This window comes from Chlorocebus sabaeus, chromosome 20, assembly GCF_047675955.1.
Source record: "Chlorocebus sabaeus isolate Y175 chromosome 20, mChlSab1.0.hap1, whole genome shotgun sequence".
In the NCBI taxonomy this organism is placed as follows: domain Eukaryota; kingdom Metazoa; phylum Chordata; class Mammalia; order Primates; family Cercopithecidae; genus Chlorocebus; species Chlorocebus sabaeus.
In genome coordinates, this window is record NC_132923.1 from 134,330,777 (window position 1) to 134,351,340 (window position 20,564).

Below are 20,564 nucleotides of genomic sequence, written 5' to 3' on the forward strand. Positions count from 1 at the left end.
AAACGCTGACATGCAAGTGGGTTCTGCCTCTCCCCCCACAGTGGGGTGCCGAGTGCCGAACCCACAAAGCCAGTCTGCTCCCCGCCAGCTTCGCTGCCCCTCAGGGGGTTGCATGACGACATATTTAAATTAAAAACAAAACACTCTCTACGTATCAAAGAAATGTGTCAAAATAATCTCAAACAATTAAAATATAATATATATTTATAATTCTGGGCCCTCAAAAGCAATCGTGGTAGTTAAGAACAAAGTTTTGAGTCATTAGGATAGAGGCCAACTTTAAACATCTCCAGTGAGATGGATTAGGAAACTGGCATTAGAACCCCCACAGTTACTTGACAATCACCTTTAAAACGTTAAGTTCTTTCAGACACGCAGGAATCAGGCTAGATCATCACTCGGGCTCTGTGGAGTGGCTGGCACACCTGTGGCTGGTGGGGAAGGCGGCTGGCGGGGAGCGGCCCATTCCTCCCTCGCAGGCCTCACTCCTGCCTGCCCACCTGGCACCGGGGGGGACCGGCCACTCGCCCTTGCTCCCATGGGCTCCACCCGCCTGGCTTCCCGCCTGCAGCTGACTAGAATTCCATCCGTGAGAAACACTTGGACGTCACTGAAAAAGAAATCCATGCGATTTGGTTTAAGTGCCAGTTTCTTCAAGAACCTGATATTTCAGTTACAAATCATTGAAGCTCCTTTTTAAAAAGAAAATTCAACTCCCTCATAATCAACTACTTTATGTGAAGAAAAAAGGCATTGTTAACAATGGCTCAAAACCGTTCTTGCAACACGGAGGCAGCCTCAGTCCCGCTTCTAGCTGGCAAAAGCCTTGCCGGCGTCCTCCTTGCCTCTGTACCTCCTCTTCCCATGTGTGAACGGGATGTACCGGTACTTAATCATGTGCTGGGGAGAGAAACACAGACTCAGTCACTGCACAGGCGCTCTCTGGCCAGCCACACTGTCCCCACATGGGAGCGGCCAAAGGCCCCCATCTTTTCTATACATCTGACAAGTGGAATCGGGGCCCCAGTGGCTTCCTGCGCCCATGTCAACACAGCAAGGCCTTCCATAGCCCACGAGGCCTAGGTTTGAAACCCCATCAATCCCAGTGTTTCCTGAGCCTCCTATGGAGAAAGGGCAAGGGGGCTGTGAGGTGGCCCAGGGCCCTCTGCAGCCAACACCCCGGGCACAGAGTAAGGCCCGCAGTAGCAAGGCCATGCCATCAAGGGGTCAGTCAGCAGTCTCAGCTAATTTCCCCCTAATGCCCTCCTCCTTAGGCAGGCTGGCGCAGGGCACTGGGCCCCCTAAGAGGAGCCACTGGGACACTGCACATGCTGGGGCTCTCCCGTTCAGCTCCCACAAAGCTTCCATCAAGAGCCCACCCGCTCCGACAGATGCGCTCTCCGTTTAGTTCGCTGGCTGTGCTGGGAACAGAGCAGTGTCCTCGTCACACACAAGACAGTGCCACTGAGCTCCACATTCACACTAGGCAGACTCTGCCACCACCCGCCACAGCCCACCACGGCTCCCCCATGCTGCAGGTAACAGAACAGCGACTGCGGCCGGCGTGGCGGCAGTGCCTCTGCTTTACCTTGATTTGCCTCTTCATTGTGATACAGAAGAGCATGATGAAGTACATCACCAGGATCGGCCAGAACACCGGGACGTTGAAAGCGTCGAAGAAAGTACAGACCATAGCCACAAGGATGCCCTTGGTAGCCGCGTGCCTTCAAGTGGGGAGAGAAGGTTAGCGCAGCATCTGCAGCCAGCACCGGGCACCTGCCGGCCGCCTCCAGCCTTGCAGCTGCACCGACCGTCCCCGCAAACAGAAGCATCCCTGTGGAAAGGAGGGGTCTACCCTGGGCACAGCAGCAGCACGACCCTTTGCAAGTAGCTCACAGAAATGTACTGTACTGCCCTCACCACAGAGACTTCCTTCTCTTACTCCCTTGAAGCGTACAATTCTTCTTAAAACTACACGAAGTATAAAGCATTAGTGCTGAGGCTGGGGGCCCCGTGCCTGCTGGCTGGGCCTGTGATCTGGAGAGAAACCCAGGCTGTGTCTTGTGGACCATCCAGGGCCTTCACCTTGTCACTGTGGCATGGCCACCAGTGCTCCCTCCCGCCCCAGCACATGGCCAAGAGATGCCATCGCCCTTGAGGCTCAGCTCTCCCTTCCTAGTCCAAGCCTCTGGTGGCTTCCAGGGCCCCTGATCTTTCTGTCCCCGACTCCATCTGGGGCTGCAAAGTCAAGGTGTGGAGCCCCACGAGCTCAGCAGGCTCCTTCACTTTACTGATCCAACAGACTTGGGTTCCTCTTGTGCCCCCAGGGTGGGGTATGAGGGACAGGACAAACAGATGCAGCCACAGAGCTCCCATCCCTCTGACGGCTACGCCACCCACCTCTGCCTACCCGTGCAGACACGGGCACCTCGGTTCAGACCCCTCTCAAAAATGACTCCAGGAGAAGGTTAGTCCTCCTCTGCCAGCCACAGGGAGCCACAGGGCTGGGGATGGGAGAGAGGAAGGAGGGAGGTCGGAGACTGGATGCAGGGCCTGCCCTCCCCAGGCCACGACCACAGGAGCCAGTGCACACTCCATCCCAGAGTCAGCCTCCTTTCCGCCAGCCTCCGGGGCACTGGTGCTGACTTGAAAACAAGAGAACGCGGCAAGGCACTGAGTGGCCTTCCAGTGAGAGCCCCTGTGATTCCGCCTGTGCCCAGCCCAGCACAGCAGTCATCTTTGGGTGACTTGAACAAAACTTCAACCAGAATCAGTGTAGTCTCAGTCTCAGCCACCCTTGAGCCCAATTTTCCTTCTCAAATACCGTGAAGAATTAGCTCACCAAAATTTAAACTCTGGAAGCCTTCGAATGAAGGGGCGGAATTCCTCGTTCTGTTTGGTGGGTAGCGAAGGACCGTCATCTGCAAGGCAAAGCAACCATCAGGGAGGGGCGCCTCTTTTCATTTCCATCACATTTCTACCATTTCCCCTCAAGGCTTCGGACTAGCAGGCCTCACAAATCTAAACTGAGATTTGTGTCTTTAACCAAAGAGAAAACGGGGGTCTGTGGTCAAGTGACACATCCAGTTCACTGCTTTCAGAAAGTGCTATCAGAATGTTTTTAAAGACTTCCATGCGCTTTCAATGCACAAATTATTCAACCACATATAAACCTCCAGAACATGTCAGCTACGCCACGTATAGGCACAGAAAGAAAACAAAAGCAAATTAACGTAAAAAGCAAGCGGCAGAGAACAGGGCGGGGCAGAGGATGCGCTGACCGTGGAACCCGGGTGCCAGGCCTGTCCCACCAGCAGCTGTGCCAAGCCCGCTCTCACCCCATCTCCCACCCGGACGGGTGCTGCTCCCCATTTACAGATGGGAAAACTGAGGCCTACAGGAAAGGGGCTCTTTGTTATTTTCTAGTCTCCTCCAAATAGCAACAAATGAGAGGAGCTGTGTTCCCGTCAATCTTCTCATCACATACCCTACCCAGAAGACTCACAGGCTTCTGGCCACACAGTGAGAGCACACCCTGCTCCCCGACAGCAGGTTCCCCCAGGAGGAGGAGGATCCTGGCAGGGAGCTGCATGTGGGTTTTCCCGCAGTGGCCACGATGTCCTGGAAAGCAGTTGTTTGTTCCTCCCCTGGGGCTGGCCAGTCAGGCGTGAACTCAGGGCCCCTACCTGGCCCAGGCAGGCCCAGGAGCAGCATGAGTCTTCCAAGCATGGAGCACGAAGCGCCAGGAACACTTCAGCTCACAGCTCCTCAGAAACCAGAGGAGGCCGCCCAAAGCCTGACCCGACCTGATGTTGGCATCAGGGTCCTGGCACTCTCTGTGCACAATGAGCTGCCTGTGGAACCCTCTGGCTATGGGAAAAGGTAACCTCATCATGGCCGCCTCCACGGATTCTGAAAGGGGCCGTTGACTGGGGTGGGACAGGCGCCGGAGTCGGACCATCCGCCTCAGACCCCTACTGTCTATGGTGCCATGTGACCTTGAACACGTTACCTAACCCAGTACACCTCAGTTTCCTCATCTGCAAAGTGGGAAAACAGAATGAACACCCACTTCGTGGCTATCAGGAGGGTTTGAAGAGTCGTTCTACAAACGTATCCTGATCACCCAACGTTACAAGTACATTTCAACCCCAAGAGTCGAGTCGCGGGTGTTTCTAGAGAACACTGGGCAATCCCATCAGAAAAGAAAAGCCCAACCTGCCCACACAGCCCAGTGCACAGCCGCTACCCTACCTGAGTCTTCCATTAAGGAAGGATCCACTTTGGGAGAAAGAAAAGCTATGAAAAGATTTAGATGGTAGATCCCCAAGGCATAGGTCACAATGTACCAACCCTGAAAGAGAAGGAAAGAGAGTCAGTGGTGCACTCCGACCGTCCATCAGCCTGAGTCAGTTCATGTTTGCACTCCAGTTCACTCTCAACTTGAAGTCATCTTAAAAACACACAAAACTTACAGCAACGACAATGAAATACAGTGAAATCCCATGGTAACAACTTATCTCAAATTATACTTTGTGGATACTGAAATTAAGGGGACAAATGAGCAAAGCTCTTCAAGGGTCCAGTTAGACACATGTACTCCCCGAAGCCACAGACGCCCCATAAGGAGCGCAGCAGAAAAGGAGGCTTTTCTCAAGAAGCACATGCTCAAGCTACACCACAGGCTCAGGTGGCCCGGGCATCTGAGCGATGCTGGCCCAGAGCCCCCAGCAGGAGCAGGTTCATCAGAAACAGAAGACAGAATGTCAACTGTGACTGGAGGTGTGCTAGCCGATGTTCCTCCAACAGACAATTCCCATTGCCAAACACACTCTGCCAGAAGGGTGAAACCTTTGCCAGAAGAAACCCACAACTGGGCAATCAAGAAAAGAGAGCTTAAGCCAAGCCTTCCTCAAGAGACGCAGAGTGGGAGAATTCTGCCAAGATGCCTGAGTGCAGCACACTTGCAACTAACTCAGTTTTAAAATGATCAAGTATATCCCATTAGAAGCCAGAACTGCATTCTCAATTTTAAAAGCCTTAAATGTCTCAGTCGGGTGTGGTGGCTCATGCCTGTAATCCCAGAACTTTGGGAGGCCAAGGTGGGTGGATCACCTGAGGTCAGGAGTTCAAGACGAGCCTGGCCAACATGGTTAAACCCCATCTCTACTAAAAATACAAAAATTAGCCAGGCGTGGTGGCACATGTCTGTGATCCCAGCTGCTCAGGAAGCTGAGGTAAGAGAATCGCTTGACCCCGGGAAGTGGAGATTGCAGTGAGCCGAGATCACACCACTGCCTGGGTAACAGAGTGAGACCCCGTCTCAAAAAAATAAATATAAACGCTTTAACTTTCTCATACAAACAAGAAATCTTTCTGCCTAAACACTTTTCGAGTCAGACTTAGGGCTAAACACTAGATGTGAGGGTTAACTGGATGTCTGTGTATCTATCTTTGTGCTGCAAGGCCACGCCTGAAGGCACATCAAATGAGGCACGAGCTTCGTTTAGAACACAGTAAAACTGCCGGGCGCAGTGGCTCAAGCCTGTAATCCCAGCACTTTGGGAGGCCGAGACAGGTGGATCGAGACCATCCTGGCTAACATGGTGAAACCCCGTCTCTACTAAAAATACAAGAAATTAGCTGGGTGTGGTGGTGGGCACCTATAGTCCCAGCTACTTGGGAGGCTGAGGCAGGAGAATAGCATGAACCCAGGAGGCAGAGCTTGCAGTGAGCCGAGATCGTGCCACTGCACTCCAGCCTGGGCAACAGAGCAAGACTCCATCTCAAAAAAAAAAAAAGAACATAGTAAAACTGACCTGTGGGTGCAGCACTCTTCCCGCCCCCTGCTCCTGCCTGATGCCCCGATTCAAAATTTCTAGGTCATTCTTTCCATCAGACAATGGACCGAGTTCCAATTAAAAAAAAAAAAAATCAATTAAGGTGGTAAACAAGGAAGTATCTTCCACAGTCCCCAGAGGAGAAAATAGCCCTGACAAGGCTTTCAATCTGCCCTGCTCTGCACATAAGATTAAATAACCTCCTCTAAAGATCTACGAAGAATTCTCATCTTGCAGGTTTGCTCCTAGAAACCCCGTGTTTACTAGCAAGTAAAGGAGCACCCAAGGTGAAGTCTGAGACAACATCGCCTGACCTAGGGGTGCCCCAAAACACGTGAAGGTTTGAAACCCTCAAGACCCCCTTTGGTCACTGTCTCTCTTATTTGACTCAGCGTCTCAACCTGCACTGTCCTCTTTGGCCTCATATAAGGTAGAACTTAGGAAAGGCTAAATAAACCCTTTGGATGCCAAATCATTCATGACACCCAAGGTACGGACTCTTCACCCGAGGAATGGGGCAGCCACAGAGCACCACTTTGTCCTCAGCATCATGCAGCAGGGTCAGAGACACACAGCGGCCTGGACACGCCCAGGGCAGGGCCAGGCTGGGCTCAGGACCGCCTGGGTACACTGAGAAGCCTGGTGAGGGAACTCTGGGTGAATCATAAACAACTCTGTTTGTTAAAGACAGTCACTGAGATCTTTCTGACATTTGGCGTTTAGCTGAAAACTGATTTCTACAGACCATTTCCTGCAATACAAACTGGATCAACAGCATCCCCACCAGCACCACGTCCAGGTAACATGGACACGGCCAACTCACTTCAGCCCACACCTACCTGTAGCAGGTAAACTCGAATCATGTAGACAAAGCTCAGGCCCAGCGTCACGACCCATCGCACGGCCGTGTAGGGTGTGGACTTGTCTAGCCAGGACTGATAAATCTAGAAAGACAAGAGTCCAAAAGCATGAAGCAAGTCCTGTAACTTCTGCACTGACCCTGCCACAAAATGTACCTTCTGCTAGCGTTGGCTTTCAATTTTTAAAAAAGCTAAGAGGGACTTACAACAGCAAGAGATTGTCTATGTATCAGCACAAAGCAGTGACTATAATTAATCCAAAGTTTATTTTCAATAATTCCTGAAGCAGGTTCATCTCTTAAGCAAGACTATTACAAAACAATCTCCTAGGAGACTGTGACATGGTGCTGGCCCAAAGGGATCACTATGGGGAAGACCCAGCCTCACCCCAAAGAGAGGACTGTGCATCTCAAAGTCCCCACCCTACAGCACAGCCCTTATCGCCACGTCTCAAGTCAGCTCCCCCATCTGCTGCAGCCAGCAGCCAGCCTTGCCCCACTCCCAGGCCCACTGGCCACAGCCTGAGTCCCAGCAGCCACAGCGGCATCTGTGTGCATCCAGGCGGCTATGGACATGACCGAGGAAGCCCTTAGTTTTATGTACTTTTTTTTTTTTTTGAGACAGAGTCTCGCTCTGTCGCCCAGGCTGGAGTGCGGTGGCCGGATCTCAGCTCACTGCAAGCTCCGCCTCCCAGGTTTACGCCATTCTCCTGCCTCAGCCTCCCGAGTAGCTGGGACTACAGGCGCCCGCCACCTCGCCCGGCTAGTTTTTTGTATTTTTTTAGTAGAGACGGGGTTTCACCGTGTTAGCCAGGATGGTCTCAATCTCCTGACCTCGTGATCCGCCCATCTCGGCCTCCCAAAGTGCTGAGATTACAGGCTTGAGCCACCGTGCCCGGCTATATGCTTATTTTTACAAATATATGTATGTATGGTTTTTTATTTTGAAACTTAATTTCCAAATTGTGAGAAATTTCCAAATTCACAAAAGTAAAAAGATTATAGAAGCCCACATATGCCCATCACTCAACTTCATTAATCGCCAATCGCTTTTCATATGTGATTTAATTAAGGTGATGAATTTTTTTTTGACCCAGATCCTCAGCACCTGGAACTGCCGGTGACCCAAGCTTTTCCTGAGATTAAGGCTTCTGAGACTCCAGTGTTCAAAGGCAGCTCTAGGCACCTCACTCACCAAATGCACACGCAGCCCACACAAGAGCCTCCTGCCCTCAGGGGCAGAACCTCCGACCTGACACGGGGCAGGTGGGGCTCCCAGCACCAGGGACATGGGTGGCCAGGAGAGGGACAGCAAGGGTAGAACGGCAGCCACGGCCGCGTCTGTCCTGCCTGGGTGCTGAGACTGGGTTTTGTACTTTTAAAGGTTGGTAAAAGGAAAACAAAACCAGAAAACGCATGTGACAGACCACGTGTGGCCTCAGAGCCTGATCTCTCCACAGGTGGTGCTTTACGATGAAGAGAGCGCTGTCTTCAGGAAGTCTGAGCCTGAGGCAAAGTAACTTCTCCATCAGGAACAGCAGCACACAGATCCTTCCGGAAAATGCTAGGAGTCCAGTTTCTTTTTCAAATATTTACACTCATCTACTAAAAACCCACCAACCTGTCCAAGTCTTGTGAAAAATCTGTACACCACCGAAGGTTTCCCATGGACGGACTCTCCCACACTGTCCCCTTCAGACATTCTGTAACTGGGAGAAAAACACAAAATACTTTTCAATAAAAAGCATTCAAGGGTGTGAAATCTTGGCCCTATTTTCACCAACACTGTCAAGTAGGTTTCTTCAACATTCAGTATTCTGTCCATACCATTTGTGTTTTTATCATGAACTGTTCGGGAAAAAGTAGCAGGTGCACAGGCTTCCGTGGAGGGGAAGGGCGGCGTTAGACACATGGGCCCAGCACAGGCCGCGTTTTCATTCCCACTCCGGCACCTCAGTCACCTGCGTGGGTGGCACTGTCCACCCCACTGGCCCCAGGAGCAGCCTTGGTGCCATGGGGTCCACTGGCTGGTCTATGGCATGTGGCACTGCACGTCCTCCCTCCAGGGACCGCATCCTCTGTGGATCCCTCAGAGTTCCCCCACCCAGGCACCCTGTCTGCTCCACGCCCTGTCCTGGGTCTCTGGTCTGGCAGGAGCAGGAAGGGTCCTGTCCTCTCAGGGCCAGGTCCTCCACCCCACGAACAGGAAAATGTTACCTACAACTCTCAGGCAGTCCATCCATCTGCGTCCCAGTTTCTTATCTGGCAAGTGGAGGTAACATATCTGCTCCTATTTCAACACACTGCTGTGATGCCCTGAGGAATTCACCTGAGAACCCACGTGCCAGAGGTCACATTGTTCACCCACTTAATTCCCAGATGCCCAAGTGAAGGGCATCATTACCCACATTTCACCAAGAAGGACCTAGTCTCAAACAGTGGAAGCCACGTGTCCAAGGTCCCGCCACAGCTCTGCTTCTGGACAGGCCAAGCCAAGCCTGACTGCCACTTGGCTCCTCAGCCGAGCACGCCACCACCCACTCCCGGGACGAGACGGCATCAGGACCCGCCGCTCTTCAGGAAAGCGCTGCTGAGTACCCAACGCCTGCCGGTTGTCATTCCTACTTTAGAAGATGAGATGCCTGCTGGCCCCTGAGCTAGAGAAGATGCCAGGGGCGCCTTCACCTCCCCCACCACCCCCATCTGCTGCCTCGGCAGGGCAGTGAGGAGAAACACTCCGGCCTCAAGTTTGGCCTAAAGTCCCGCCTGTGCTAAGCGGCTGTGAGGCCTTCAGCAAACCCTCTGAGCACGCAGCAGCCGGCCTCGGTTTCCTCATCTGTAAAACGAGGCTCTAAGAAACACCAGACACGAAGGCAAAGACATCGTTCCTCGGCAACCCTTGGGGTCAGTCTTACTGTTCTCACGCACAGGTAAGAAAACTGAGGCTCACAAAGGCTAAAGCATTGTCCTGGCCCATCAGCATGTTCGCAGTGGGCAGGAGCTGGAACCCGAATCTTCCTGAAACCAACGGTCCTCCAGTCCCACCCTGCGAGCGCTGGGGAAACCTTCCCTGCGGGTGGAAGGCAGAGGGGGCCAGATGCAATCCTGCCCTCAAGGGCCTCGGCTCTCCCATCACAACCGATGCGGGGAAATGATCCAGGCAGCTCCCTCCACGTCACCAAGTCTGTGCAGAATGTGGCTCCGTGACACCATTCCTGGATCCTGCGGAGTGCCAGGCCGGCTCGAGGAGACTGAGGGGCCCTTTGGTCTCACAGAGCCATGTAAACCAAAGACACACAGGAGGAGCACTTTTGCTCTCCACTGAGAGAACTCCGTATGTGAATGCGCCACCTGGAAAGGCCACTCTGTTTGGGCCAAAGCCAGGCATCTGAAGACACGCGTCACATTCTTCGTCTTGTAGCTCCTTACAGTCTTCCCCGTTTTACTCACACCGTTTCCCATTAAAGCGCTTTTACTTGACTGCAGGTGATGAGGGTAATGTCAGAGAGAAAATACTCGGCTCTCCCACCAAACGGTGTTCTCTAGGCAAAGTTCAGAACGTCTCTCTCTCCAGCTGAACATGTAAAAAACCTACTCAAAACGCATCAGCCAATTCTGCTTCTCTGACACACACAACACGTATACCAAACACACAGTCAGCTGGCACCCTGACTGAACGCATCACCAGGAATAGCCTGAGGCAGTGTGGCAGGAGCAAGAACGTGAACTTTGGACTCCAACGGCCTGCTTTCAGATCCTCGCTCTACCACTCTCTGTCAGTGTGACCAGGACAGGCTATTCCAGGATGCCTCAGGTTCCAGTCTGTGAAATGGGACAACAGCACCTCTCGTGCCTTCTCCAGGAGGCTCTTGCGAGTCGTCACTGGGCAGCCCGTGGAACACCCTTGGATCCAGGCAAGGCAGTGCCAGCCCTGTTCCCAGATCAAGGCCAGCCCTCACAGCAGCTGCCCCCACTGCAGCCCTCCTCTCTGCTCAGTCTGAAGGCCACCTCCTCTTCAGAGACCTCTGTTATCGCCCACACTGACCCCCAGTACCTTACATCACATCACCCTGCTTTTATTTTGTGTACAACTGTTTCTTGATACCTTTCTGGCTTATTTCTCAATTTTCTCCTGCTAGAATGAAGCTCCTGGAGGGGTCCCTTGTCTGGTTCGGGGCTGGGCCCCACCACCTGGAAGTCCATTACACAGCAGACAGCTCATCAATTACCTGCTGAAGGTGACTGCTTCACGTCTAGTCACAAACAAAACAAAGGGAGAGAAAACCAGTCCAAGCAGAAACCATGAGGACATGCCAGAAAGTGTAAAACTCTCTATGTGCCTTGTTCTAGGGCCTGCCACATTTATCCACATCTGTGGTCCATCACTATGTGCGTGGTAAGGATGAAGTCCTCCGCCTGGGGTCCAGGAGCACTGAAGTCTGGGATGAAGTCCTCCGCCTGGCGTCCAGGAGCACTGACAGTCTGGCTCCCACCACCTTTCTCTTCACATCCCCACCCCCAATTCCTCCAGGACTAGGAAAGGCCTGGCAGCGATGCACCAAGCTTCACGCCTCTAGTGTTGTTCAGTCCTCTGAAATGCCCTCCCAGACCCCGTCTCTTCCTTCTTCCCAAGGCCACATTCCAGCCTGGGCTCCTCCCTCCTCTGGGCCTGACCATCTTACATCTCCACCTGGCTCTGACACACTGTAACCGCCGTCACCTCGGGCATACAGCAAAAGCCAAGCGAGTCTGAATTACCGAGAACCCTTTATCCACTTACGGGATAACTGCATTTCCTGTGAAATGTCAACCCAACTAAAAATAAAGTGTTTCCAGGACCAACGGCCAGCCTCTACTCTTCACAAAGGGAAAAGGGCGAAAGCCCACTGAAGGTACTCAGGCTGAAAGCAGCCCTCTGTGCTGTAAGACACCTGGCAGAGAAACGAACGATAACTTTATCAGTGGGGCCACAGACCAGTACTAAGTCAGCCTGGAGAATTTAAGATTTTATTGCCTATTTAGAATACGATCAAAACCGATGTAACTAGTTTCCATTGAGCCCGTCAGTAACGCCTTCAGCCCAGGGCTTAACACTAAATCCTATAGATAAGCGCTGACCTGGACGCAGGATGGGGAGAGGGCATATCCCCTCTCGAATCCAGCCCAACTCGCAGCGCTGTGGGGGCGGCGACTTCCCGCTTCCCCCAAATGCACAACAGGGGAAGCGGACGAGACGAGGCCCGGGTGGGGAGGGTTGCAGCCCCCGCCCGGCCCCTCTCCCGCTCACCTGCCCCTCGCAGGCCCCAGGGCTCGGCCTGCACCTCCGGGCCCCTCCGCCGCACCCCCCGGCCCCTTGTCCCGGGCCCGGCCCCGAGGCGCGACCCCTACCCCTCAGGACCGCGGGTCGGGAACACGGTCTCCGCAGCCACCCAGGCCCCGACGTCCCTCCCCGCCCGGCCCTCAGCGCGGCCCCGCCCGCCCGCGGCCTTGACAGCCCGGAAGGAGCGGAGGCGGCGCTGCCCGGCCGTTCCCGCGCCACGCAGCCCTTCCTGGCACCTCGCAGCTCCGCTACGGCCGAGCCGCGGTCTCCCTCACGGCCGCGGGAAGGAGGACGGCGGGGCAGGGGCGGCCGCCGGGGCTGCGCTCTGGCTCCGGGAAGCTGCAGCGAGCACTTCCGCTCCGTCGTCCGCGGCACCGCCTCCAGGGCCCCCAAGATGGCGCGAGGGCGGGGTCGAGGGCTCCAACCATTTCCGCTTCCGGCGCAGACGCGCAGGCCGTTGGCGGGCGGGCCTCTCCGCGGAAGACACGACGGCGGCGGAAACGCGCACAGGCGCAGCTGCGTCCTCTGGCTCCGGGTCCGACTAGCTTCGCTCCAGAGATTGCGCGGGCTCAGGGACTAGGCCTGTGGCCACACCCCCTTGCGACAAAGACCAATGGAAGCGGGCGTTGCTGGTCGCTAAGGAAACCCCCGGCGGCAAGATGGCGGCGGTTGGCGAGGGCACCCCGAGCTCCTGTGGGCCGCGCCGGGACCCGCCGAGGAGGCCGCCCCGGGACGGTAACGACTGCGGGCCACGGGGCAGGTCGCCGGCAGCCCTGGGCTCCGTTCGGGGTGCGATCGCTCTACGCCCTCGACCCCCAAATGCTCACCTCGGAAAGTGGAGGTCCAGGTGCCGCGGCGGAGCCGGGGCCGCCTCCGCGTCCCCCACTCCCACAGGACTCGCCGTGCGCCTCCCCGGGCCCGGCTCGCACCCTTCCCCGAGCCCTCCTGCCGAAGCAGGCCCAGCCCTGCAGGGGGTCGCCCCCGGCTTGCTCCCAGCAGGGAAGACCGGATTCCGGCCGCAGCCTCACAGCCAGCCGGACCTGGAGTTGCCATGGGGATCCCGAAGCCCGGGATGTGGGGCCAGGGCAGGCGCAGGAGCAGCTCGAAGCCTCCTGACTTCCTGGCCGGTGCTGTCCAGAAACGCTAGGACGCGTTTCAAAAGCAGATTTTGCCTGTCACTCCCAGCACTTTGGGAGGCCGAGGCGGGCGGATCACCTGAAGTCGAGTTCGAGACCAGTCTGGACAACATGGCGAAACCCCGTCTCTACTAAAAAAATACAAAAATTAGCCGAGCGTGGTGCCGCCTGTAGTTCCAGCTACTCAGGAGGCTGAGGCAGGAGAATCGCTTGAACCCAGGAAGCGGAGGTTACAGTGAGCCGAGATCGCGCCACTGCATCCCAGCCTGGACGACAGAGCAAGACTCCGTCTCAAAAAAAAAAAAACCAAAAAAAAACCGCTTTTGTTAGGAACTGTTTCTAGAATCAAATAAACGGGTCTGGAATGAACTCAGAGCTCACACTAGTATCTTCAGTTAGAAGATTTGGGGCAGATACAGTAGCCTGTGGTAACCCCTTGCCCTCCTCCCCGACATTTTCCCATAAACCCTGCCCCCAAGATGTGCCCGAGGAGGAGCCGGTGGGGAGGGAGCCCTACCCATTCCAGGAACTGCGGGAGTTGGCGGGTGGCCCACCCAACAACTGGGAAACTGGGAAGAGTTAAAGCCGGCCAGGCGCTCCTTAGGTTTGAGTGTGGATTTTGTCCCCAGGGATAGGAGACCACTGAAGGGTCACAGCAGGGGATGGGAGGGTCTGCTCCTCCCCTGTGTGCCTCACTGATGCTGCCGGCTCTGCCTTCCCCTGGCTCACTCATCTCCCGCAACAAGGCTCCCAACCTGTCCCTCACCACCTCCCGAGCACCTCTGCTGTCTCAAGGACCTGCTCTTGTTTCAACCCAGCCTTCCTCTCATTGGGCCTGTCTTCTCTGCACCAAGTAGGTCCTCATCCTTGTCACATAAACAAATGAGCAAATGGACGGCCCAACAGCCGACAGGAGAGCTCATGAGCCCCACAGGCCGCCTCTGGGCCGCTGAACAAATCCTTGTCACATAAACAATTGAGCAAATGGACGGCCCAACAGCCGACAGGAGAGCTCATGAGCCCCACAGGCCGCCTCTGGGCCGCTGAAGGTGATGTGTACCAACCCCTTGAAGTCCTCGAGGGAGCTGGACTCCCTCCTTCAACACTGGAGACCATCCCTCATCTCAGTGTCTGTGCTCACCTGTGTGTGTCTTCTCAATATTCAGGTTATGGTGTCTACGTATACCCAAATGCTTTCTTTCGATATGAAGGAGAATGGAAAGGAGGGAGGAAGCACGGTGAGAAGCCTCTGTGGTTGCTTCTTGCAGCTGCCACCCCACGGCTGACGAAGCTGGTTTCTCCCCGGGAGGCTGGGTGGGCAAGTGGCATTTCCTGTAGCTTTCGCGCCCACTGTGCCCTGGTGCTTCCCTGGCTGCTGGGGGTAACGGATGGACAGGGGAAACAGAGGCCTGGGAGACCCCCCTGGAGGGCCACCTTTAGCAAAGGAAGCTGCGACTTAGAAATTCTCCCTAGAGGTTGAGTTAATTTGTCTTTTCCAGAGTGAAAACTGGCTTTATGGTTTATTTCTGATTATAAAGAGAACCTACTCTTGTAGTAAGTCCAAGTAATAGAAGAAAGTGTAAAGTCAGGCCAAGCGCAGTGGCTCACACCTGTAATCCCAGTACTTTGGGAGGCCAAGATGGGTGGATCACTTGAGGTCAGGAGTTGCAGAACAGCCTGACCAGCATGCTGAAACCCCGACCCTACTAAAAATACGCTAGCTGCATATGGTAATGCACACCTCTAATCCCAACTACTTGGCAGGCTGAGCCAGCAGAATCCCTTGAACACAGGAGGCAGACGTTGCAGAGAGCTGAGGTTGCGCCACTGCACTCCAGCCTGGGTCACAGAGTGAGACTCCATCTCAAAACAAAACAAAAAACAAAGAAACCAAGTATAAAGTCAGTAACACCTGTACCCCCTCAACCCCAGGCAAATGCCATGAACCTTCCATGGTGTGGACCTTCCCACCACTGTGCTCCTCTCACACAGTTTTGTATCTGCCCTCTGCCAGTTTTCTTTTCTTTTTGTTTTTGTTTTTGTTTTTTGAGACAGAGTTTTGCTCTTGTTGCCCAGGCTGGAGTGCAGTGGTGCCATCTCGGTTCACTGCAACCTCCAGCTACCACGTTTAAGCGATTCTCCTGCTTCAGCCTCCCGAGTATCTGGGATTACAGGCACCTGCCACCACGCCCAGCTAATTTTTGTGTTTTTAGTAGAGATTCAGTTTTGCCATGTTGGCCAGACTGGTCTCGAACTCCTGACCTCAGGTGATCCGCCCACCTTGACCTCCCAAAGTGATGGCATTACAGACGTGAGCCACTGCGCCCAGCCACTCTGCCCAGTTTTCTTTCTGTCTGTCTTTCTTTTTTTTTTTTTTTTTTGAGACAGTCTCGCTCTGTCACCCAAGCTAGAGTGTAGTAGCTCGATTTCGGCTCCCTGCAACCTCCGTCTCCCGGGTTTAAGCAGTTCTCCTGCCTCAGCCTCCCAAGTAGCTGGGATTACAGGTGCGTGCTACCACACCTGGCTAAATTATTTTTGTTTTGTTTTGTTTTGTTTTGTTTTTGAGACAGAGTCTCACCTTGTCTCCCAGGCTGGAGTGCAGTGGCATGATCTCGGCTCACTGCAAGCTCCACCTCCCGGGTTCACACTGTTCTGCCTCAGCCTCCCAAGTAGTTGGGACTACAGGCGCCCGCCACCTCGCCCAGCTAATTTTTTGTATTTTCAGTAGAGACAGGGTTTCATGGTGTTAGCCAGGATGGTCTCTATCTCCTGACCTTGTGATCCACCCATCTCAGCCTCCCAAAGTGCTGGGATTACAGGCGTGAGCCACCACGCCCAGCCGACTTGTATTTTTTTTTTTTTTTTTTTATTGAGACGGAGTCTCACTCTGTCGCCCAGGTCGGAGTGCAGTGGCCAGATCTCAGCTCACTGCAAGCTCTGCCTCCCGGGTTCAAGCGATTCTCCTGCCTCAGCCTCCCGAGTAGCCGGGACTACAGGCGCCCGCCATGGCACCCAGCTAGTTTTTTGTATTTTTTTTTTTTAGTAGAGACGGGGTTTCACCATGTTAGCCAGGATGGTCTCGATCTCCTGACTTCGTGATCCGCCCGTCTCGGCCTCCCAAAGTGCTAGGATTACAGGCTTGAGCCACCGCGCCCGGCCTATTTTTTTTTTTAAGTAGAGAAAGGGTTTCACCATGTTGGCCAGGCTGGTCTCAAACTCCTGACCTCAAGTGATCTGCCCACCTCAGCCTCTCAGAGTGCTGGGATTACAGGTGTGAGCCACGGCGCCCGGCCACTCTGCCCAGTTTTCTCATGGGAGCTTGGTCTTCTGGCGTTTTGCTATATGAGCTATTTTTGTATCTATCAGTATTTTTTATATTTTTAAAATGTTTAACTCTTTTTTAGTGTTTTTGCTACGCAGATGCTTCTTCTGTAGGGTCTGATAGGAAAGATGCTTGTCCACCAGGCAGGCGTGAAGGCTCCTGTCTGTGGCTGCTGTCAGAGCCTGGCCTGGGCAGGACGTTCCCCCTTTTAAAAGGTGCTCTTCTGTGGCGCTGTGTTCTGCAGACTCTCTCTCTGTCCTCACATTGACAGAAGCAGGGTGATGGGAGTATCCCGTCAGGAGGCTCAGAGATGAGGTCTCAACTGCACTTTTATTTGTTTGTTTATTTTTGATGCGGGGTCTCTGTCACCCAGGCTGGAGTGCAGTGGTGCAATCACGGCCCACTGCAGCCTCAACCTCCTGGCTCAAGTGATCCTCCCACCTCAGCCTCCTGAGTGGCTGGAACCACAAACACGCACCACCATACCTGGCTAATTTTTAACATTTTGTGTAGAGTCAGGGTCTCTCCACGTTGCTCAGGCTGGTCGCCTGCACTTTGATTCCTCTGCTTGTTCTGGCTGAAGGCGCAGGTTGCTCAGGCATGTTTCGGCAGATGATTTTGAGAGCATTTTTTATTTTTAAATACATGTATCGCATGAGTGATGGAGCCAAACACAGGTTTTGAAGGCAAGCTCTCTGTTCTGAGAAACAGGCCCCACACTGCACAGGGTCATTGCAGTCAACCCAACCACTGTCTGACTTTACACAGCGATTTCTCCTGCCAGGTCACGGGAAGTTGTTATTTAAAGATGGCAGTTATTATGAAGGGGCGTTTGTGGATGGAGAGATCACGGGAGAAGGCCGCCGGCACTGGGCCTGGTCAGGTGAGCTCTAGCTGGGATGGCACATTCACTCCTTTCTCATAACCCGTTGGGCTCAGTTGGTCCCACGAGTCTAGACGCAGAAGGCGTGACGTGTAGACGGGAACCTTTGTGCTGTGAGGAGCCTGGCCTGCCCGGAAGACCTGGGGCCCTGACTGAGGCTCTGTGGTCACCACTGAGAGCAACTCAGGCTTCTGGAGACGCTTTTCTGGAATAAAGATTTATCTATCCCGAGTTACACTATTTCTTTTTTCTTTAAAGCTATTTCAGCCACATTGTATCCCTAGATGGGAAACCTCCTCTGGGGACTCCGGTGCTCGTTGCAGGGAGCTGTGTCTCCAGGAACCTCAGACCCTCACGCCAGAGGGGTCGGTGGGTTCTCAGCGGAGGTCTTTTCTCTCAGGTTTTTTTTTTTTTTTGAGACCAAGTCTCGCTCTGTCGCCCAGGCTGGAGTGTAGTGGCCGGATCTCAGCTCACTACAAGCTCCGCCTCCCGGGTTCACGCCATTCTCCTGCCTCAGCCTCCGGAGTAGCTGGGACTACAGGCGCCTGCCACCTCGCCCAGCTAGTTTTTTGTAGTTTTTAGTAGAGACGGGGTTTCACCGTGTTAGCCAGGATGGTCTCGATCTCCTGACTTCATGATCCGCCCATCTTGGCCTCCCAAAGTGCTGGGATTACAGGCGTGAGCCACCATGCCTGGCTGGCTTTCAGTTTTTAAAGAGCCAGGGAAAAAGCTCACCCTTCACCCTGCAAACTCTTACCAGAGGGTCCTTTGCCCTTGGGTAGATGTCCGCAGAGAGTGTCTGCCTAGGGCTGTCTGCGTGCCCAGCTGCTGGGGAGACCAGACCTGCTTACCATGTTTTCCCTCATGAACCAGACTAAGTAGTACAATGGAGGCGGGGACATCCATTCTGGAGTGGTTCCTGCGTCTCATGGGTCAGGGACAGAGGAGAGCTGACTGGGGCCGCAGCCCTGAACTGAACCTCCTGTCTCCCCTCCTTCTTGTCCACACGCAGGGGACACCTTCTCTGGACAGTTTGTTCTGGGAGAGCCTCAAGGATACGGCGTCATGGAGTACAAAGCCGGCGGATGTTATGAAGGGGAGGTCTCCCGTGGCATGCGGGAAGGTCTGGCGTCCACGGGAGCCGGGTGCTGTGAGGGGCGGGTGCTTTCAGAGCACGGGATCCTACGTCCACTTGGGTTCAGGAACCTCTGATGGGGCCTATCTGACTTCAGAGGGTGGGAAAGAAGGTAGGGGGCCCATGCTATCTTCTCCCCACCCCCAGACCGTGTCCTGTGCCCTGCATACACCAGTGTGCCCACCAGGTCCTGTGGCACTTAGTGCATCTCTGTTACCCGCTACTGCGGAATAGACGCCCGTGGCTCCGGGGTTAAAACGGCCACTGCTTTATTAACTGCTCCTGATCCTGGAGTCAGTAGGTTGGCCTGGGCCCTGCAGGGAGGGGCTTCTAGTCTGGTCTCGTGGGGTTACTAAATGGCTATAGTCACAGCAACTCCGCCAGGCCTGAGGGTCCCTGAGATCCTCATAGGCCTGGGAAGCCCAGCTCCTTGCCCAGGAGTCTTGGACAGCTTGGCCACTTCCTCCACATTCTGTTGGCCCAAGCAAGTCAGGAGGCCAGACTCAAGCTAGGAGGGGGCTGTGCCCTGTCCCTCTACCCAGCCAAGCCAGGCAGAGCACGGTCCACGGTCCCACAGCCAAAAGGCCACCTGCACCCGAGACAGGAGTCAAGCACATGATACTCTCCTCCACAGATGGAGCTTCTTTTTCCAGTGTTTTTCTTATGTTAAGAATCTGAGGCCAGGCATAGTGGCTCATGCTTGTAATCCCAGCACTTTGGGAGGCTGAGGCAGTCGGATCACCTGAGGTCAGGAGTTTGAGACCAGCCTGGGCAAAATGGTGAAACTCTATCTCTACTAAAAATACAAAAATGGCTGGGCATGGTGGCACACGCCTGTAATCCCAGCTACTCGGGAGGCTGAGGCAGGAGAATCACTTGAACCTGGGAGGCAGAGGTTGCAGTAAGCTGAGATCACGCCACTGCACTCCAGCCTGGCGACAGAGCGGGACTCCGTCTCAAAAACAAAGCAACAACAGCAACAACAAAAAAGAATCAGAAATACTCTCAAATTTCTGAGTTGTCCAAAATCTGAAAATGCCACAGTTTACTGAACTCCCATCCTCTTGAGTTTCTCCTTGTTCAGGTGAAGCCCTGCCTCCCTCACTGTGAACTTGAAGTTTCTTGTAAAAACAAACAACAGGCCCAAACCGCACCCGTCCTCACCCCAGCAGGACACAGAGCCTGTGCAGCCTCCAATGGCAGTCTGCAGGGTCCCTCAGCAGCACCTTTGAGCGCTGGACCCCAGGGCCATTTTTGCTGCCCTGTCGGCTGACCGACCTGTCCCAAAGCACATCTGCCCTTCCCATTCAGAGCCTCTCCGAGCCGTGCCAAGGCCCTGTGTAGCCAGGCCTGGAGGGTTTGTCATGCTCCTGGGGGGCCCTGAGCCCCGTGCCTCCTAGACTTACCACTTTCCTCCTACCTGCCCTCTGAGGAGCAGGGGGGCAGATCCTTTCTCAGATGCAGGAGGAGGCACAAAGCCAAGTCTGTCTCTTGGTCCCTTCTCCAGGACACGGGTTTCTGGTGGACCAGGACGGACAAGTGTACCAGGGCTCCTTCCATGACAACAAGAGGCACGGCCGTGGGCAGATGCTCTTTAAGTGAGTATGAGTCTTACGGGTGCTGCCCGGCGTATGACAGACACACAGGACAGGTGTGAGGCCATGTGGCCTGGGGGTGTAGACCAGACTGCCATAGGACACCCCGGGCCTGTTCCGGCCCCTGCTGTCCACCTGCCACCCCTCCAGTGCCGAGTTGTCGGACCACATTCTGTGGTTTCGGTGTTATTCTGTCATTTTCCCCTTATTGACTGAAATTGACCGATGGTGTGTTTAGTAGATAAAACATCACCCCTCCCATTAAAATACCTCCTGAGAAGGTCAGGCTGGCAGCAAGATGGCACCACAGGAGCTTCTCCAGGTCTAAATGAGGCTGGGGGTGCCCTCTGGCCAGCAGAGCCTCCCGCCTCCCAGGTGCTAGGTGTCTTCAGCCCGTGTGGAAATTCCCACGGCGGAGTCTCAGCCTCACTGGCTGTGGAGACTGCAGCCCCCTCCTGTTGCCTCTCTGTGTCA

At 54.4% G+C, this 20,564-nt stretch overlaps 2 protein-coding genes across 9 annotated transcripts in view; one reads left to right on the plus strand and one right to left on the minus strand.

Annotated features, from left to right (window-relative positions):
• Nucleotides 1-178: 178 nt before the first annotated feature.
• RER1 (retention in endoplasmic reticulum sorting receptor 1) lies at nucleotides 179-12,420 on the minus strand. 6 transcript variants are annotated; one of them, XM_007980923.3, is made up of 7 exons: nucleotides 12,256-12,420; nucleotides 8,321-8,408; nucleotides 6,680-6,784; nucleotides 4,255-4,354; nucleotides 2,843-2,921; nucleotides 1,589-1,724; nucleotides 179-900 (listed from the first exon to the last, which is right to left on the minus strand). In XM_007980923.3, exons 2-7 carry the CDS (start codon nucleotides 8,399-8,401, stop codon nucleotides 811-813), a joined length of 591 nt encoding a protein of 196 aa, XP_007979114.1. In that variant the 5' UTR covers nucleotides 8,402-8,408; nucleotides 12,256-12,420; the 3' UTR covers nucleotides 179-810. The 6 variants fall into 6 exon arrangements, with proteins under 6 accessions (XP_007979114.1, XP_037841097.1, XP_037841096.1 ...); XM_037985169.2 differs by having other exon boundaries at nucleotides 12,088-12,379; XM_037985168.2 differs by lacking the exon at nucleotides 12,256-12,420 and adding an exon at nucleotides 10,805-11,937.
• Nucleotides 12,421-12,531: 111 nt separating this feature from the next.
• MORN1 (MORN repeat containing 1) overlaps nucleotides 12,532-20,564 on the plus strand; it is a 48,615-nt gene continuing 40,582 nt past the window's right edge. The window contains exons 1-5 of one of the 3 annotated variants that reach the window (XM_073007925.1): nucleotides 12,532-12,754; nucleotides 14,322-14,393; nucleotides 17,262-17,360; nucleotides 18,373-18,483; nucleotides 20,003-20,093. In XM_073007925.1, coding sequence (XP_072864026.1) covers nucleotides 12,679-12,754; nucleotides 14,322-14,393; nucleotides 17,262-17,360; nucleotides 18,373-18,483; nucleotides 20,003-20,093 — 449 coding nt within the window. In that variant the 5' untranslated portion in view covers nucleotides 12,532-12,678. Of the gene's footprint in view, nucleotides 12,755-13,285; nucleotides 14,394-17,261; nucleotides 17,361-18,372; nucleotides 18,484-20,002; nucleotides 20,094-20,564 lie in introns of those variants that run through there. The other 2 variants (XM_073007924.1, XM_073007923.1) reach the window with 2 other exon arrangements.

Coding starts and splice junctions, on each gene's coding strand:
- RER1 (XM_037985168.2), bottom strand. CDS start 10,902: ATGGACTTCCAGGTGGTGGGGCCCAGCCCCGAACCAGACAAGGGACCC. Junction 4,355..6,679: donor TTCGAGTTTACCTGCTACAG/GTAGGTGTGGGC, acceptor CTTCTCTTTCAG/GGTTGGTACATTGTGACCTA. Junction 2,922..4,254: donor TTCCTTAATGGAAGACTCAG/GTAGGGTAGCGG, acceptor TTTGCCTTGCAG/ATGACGGTCCTTCGCTACCC.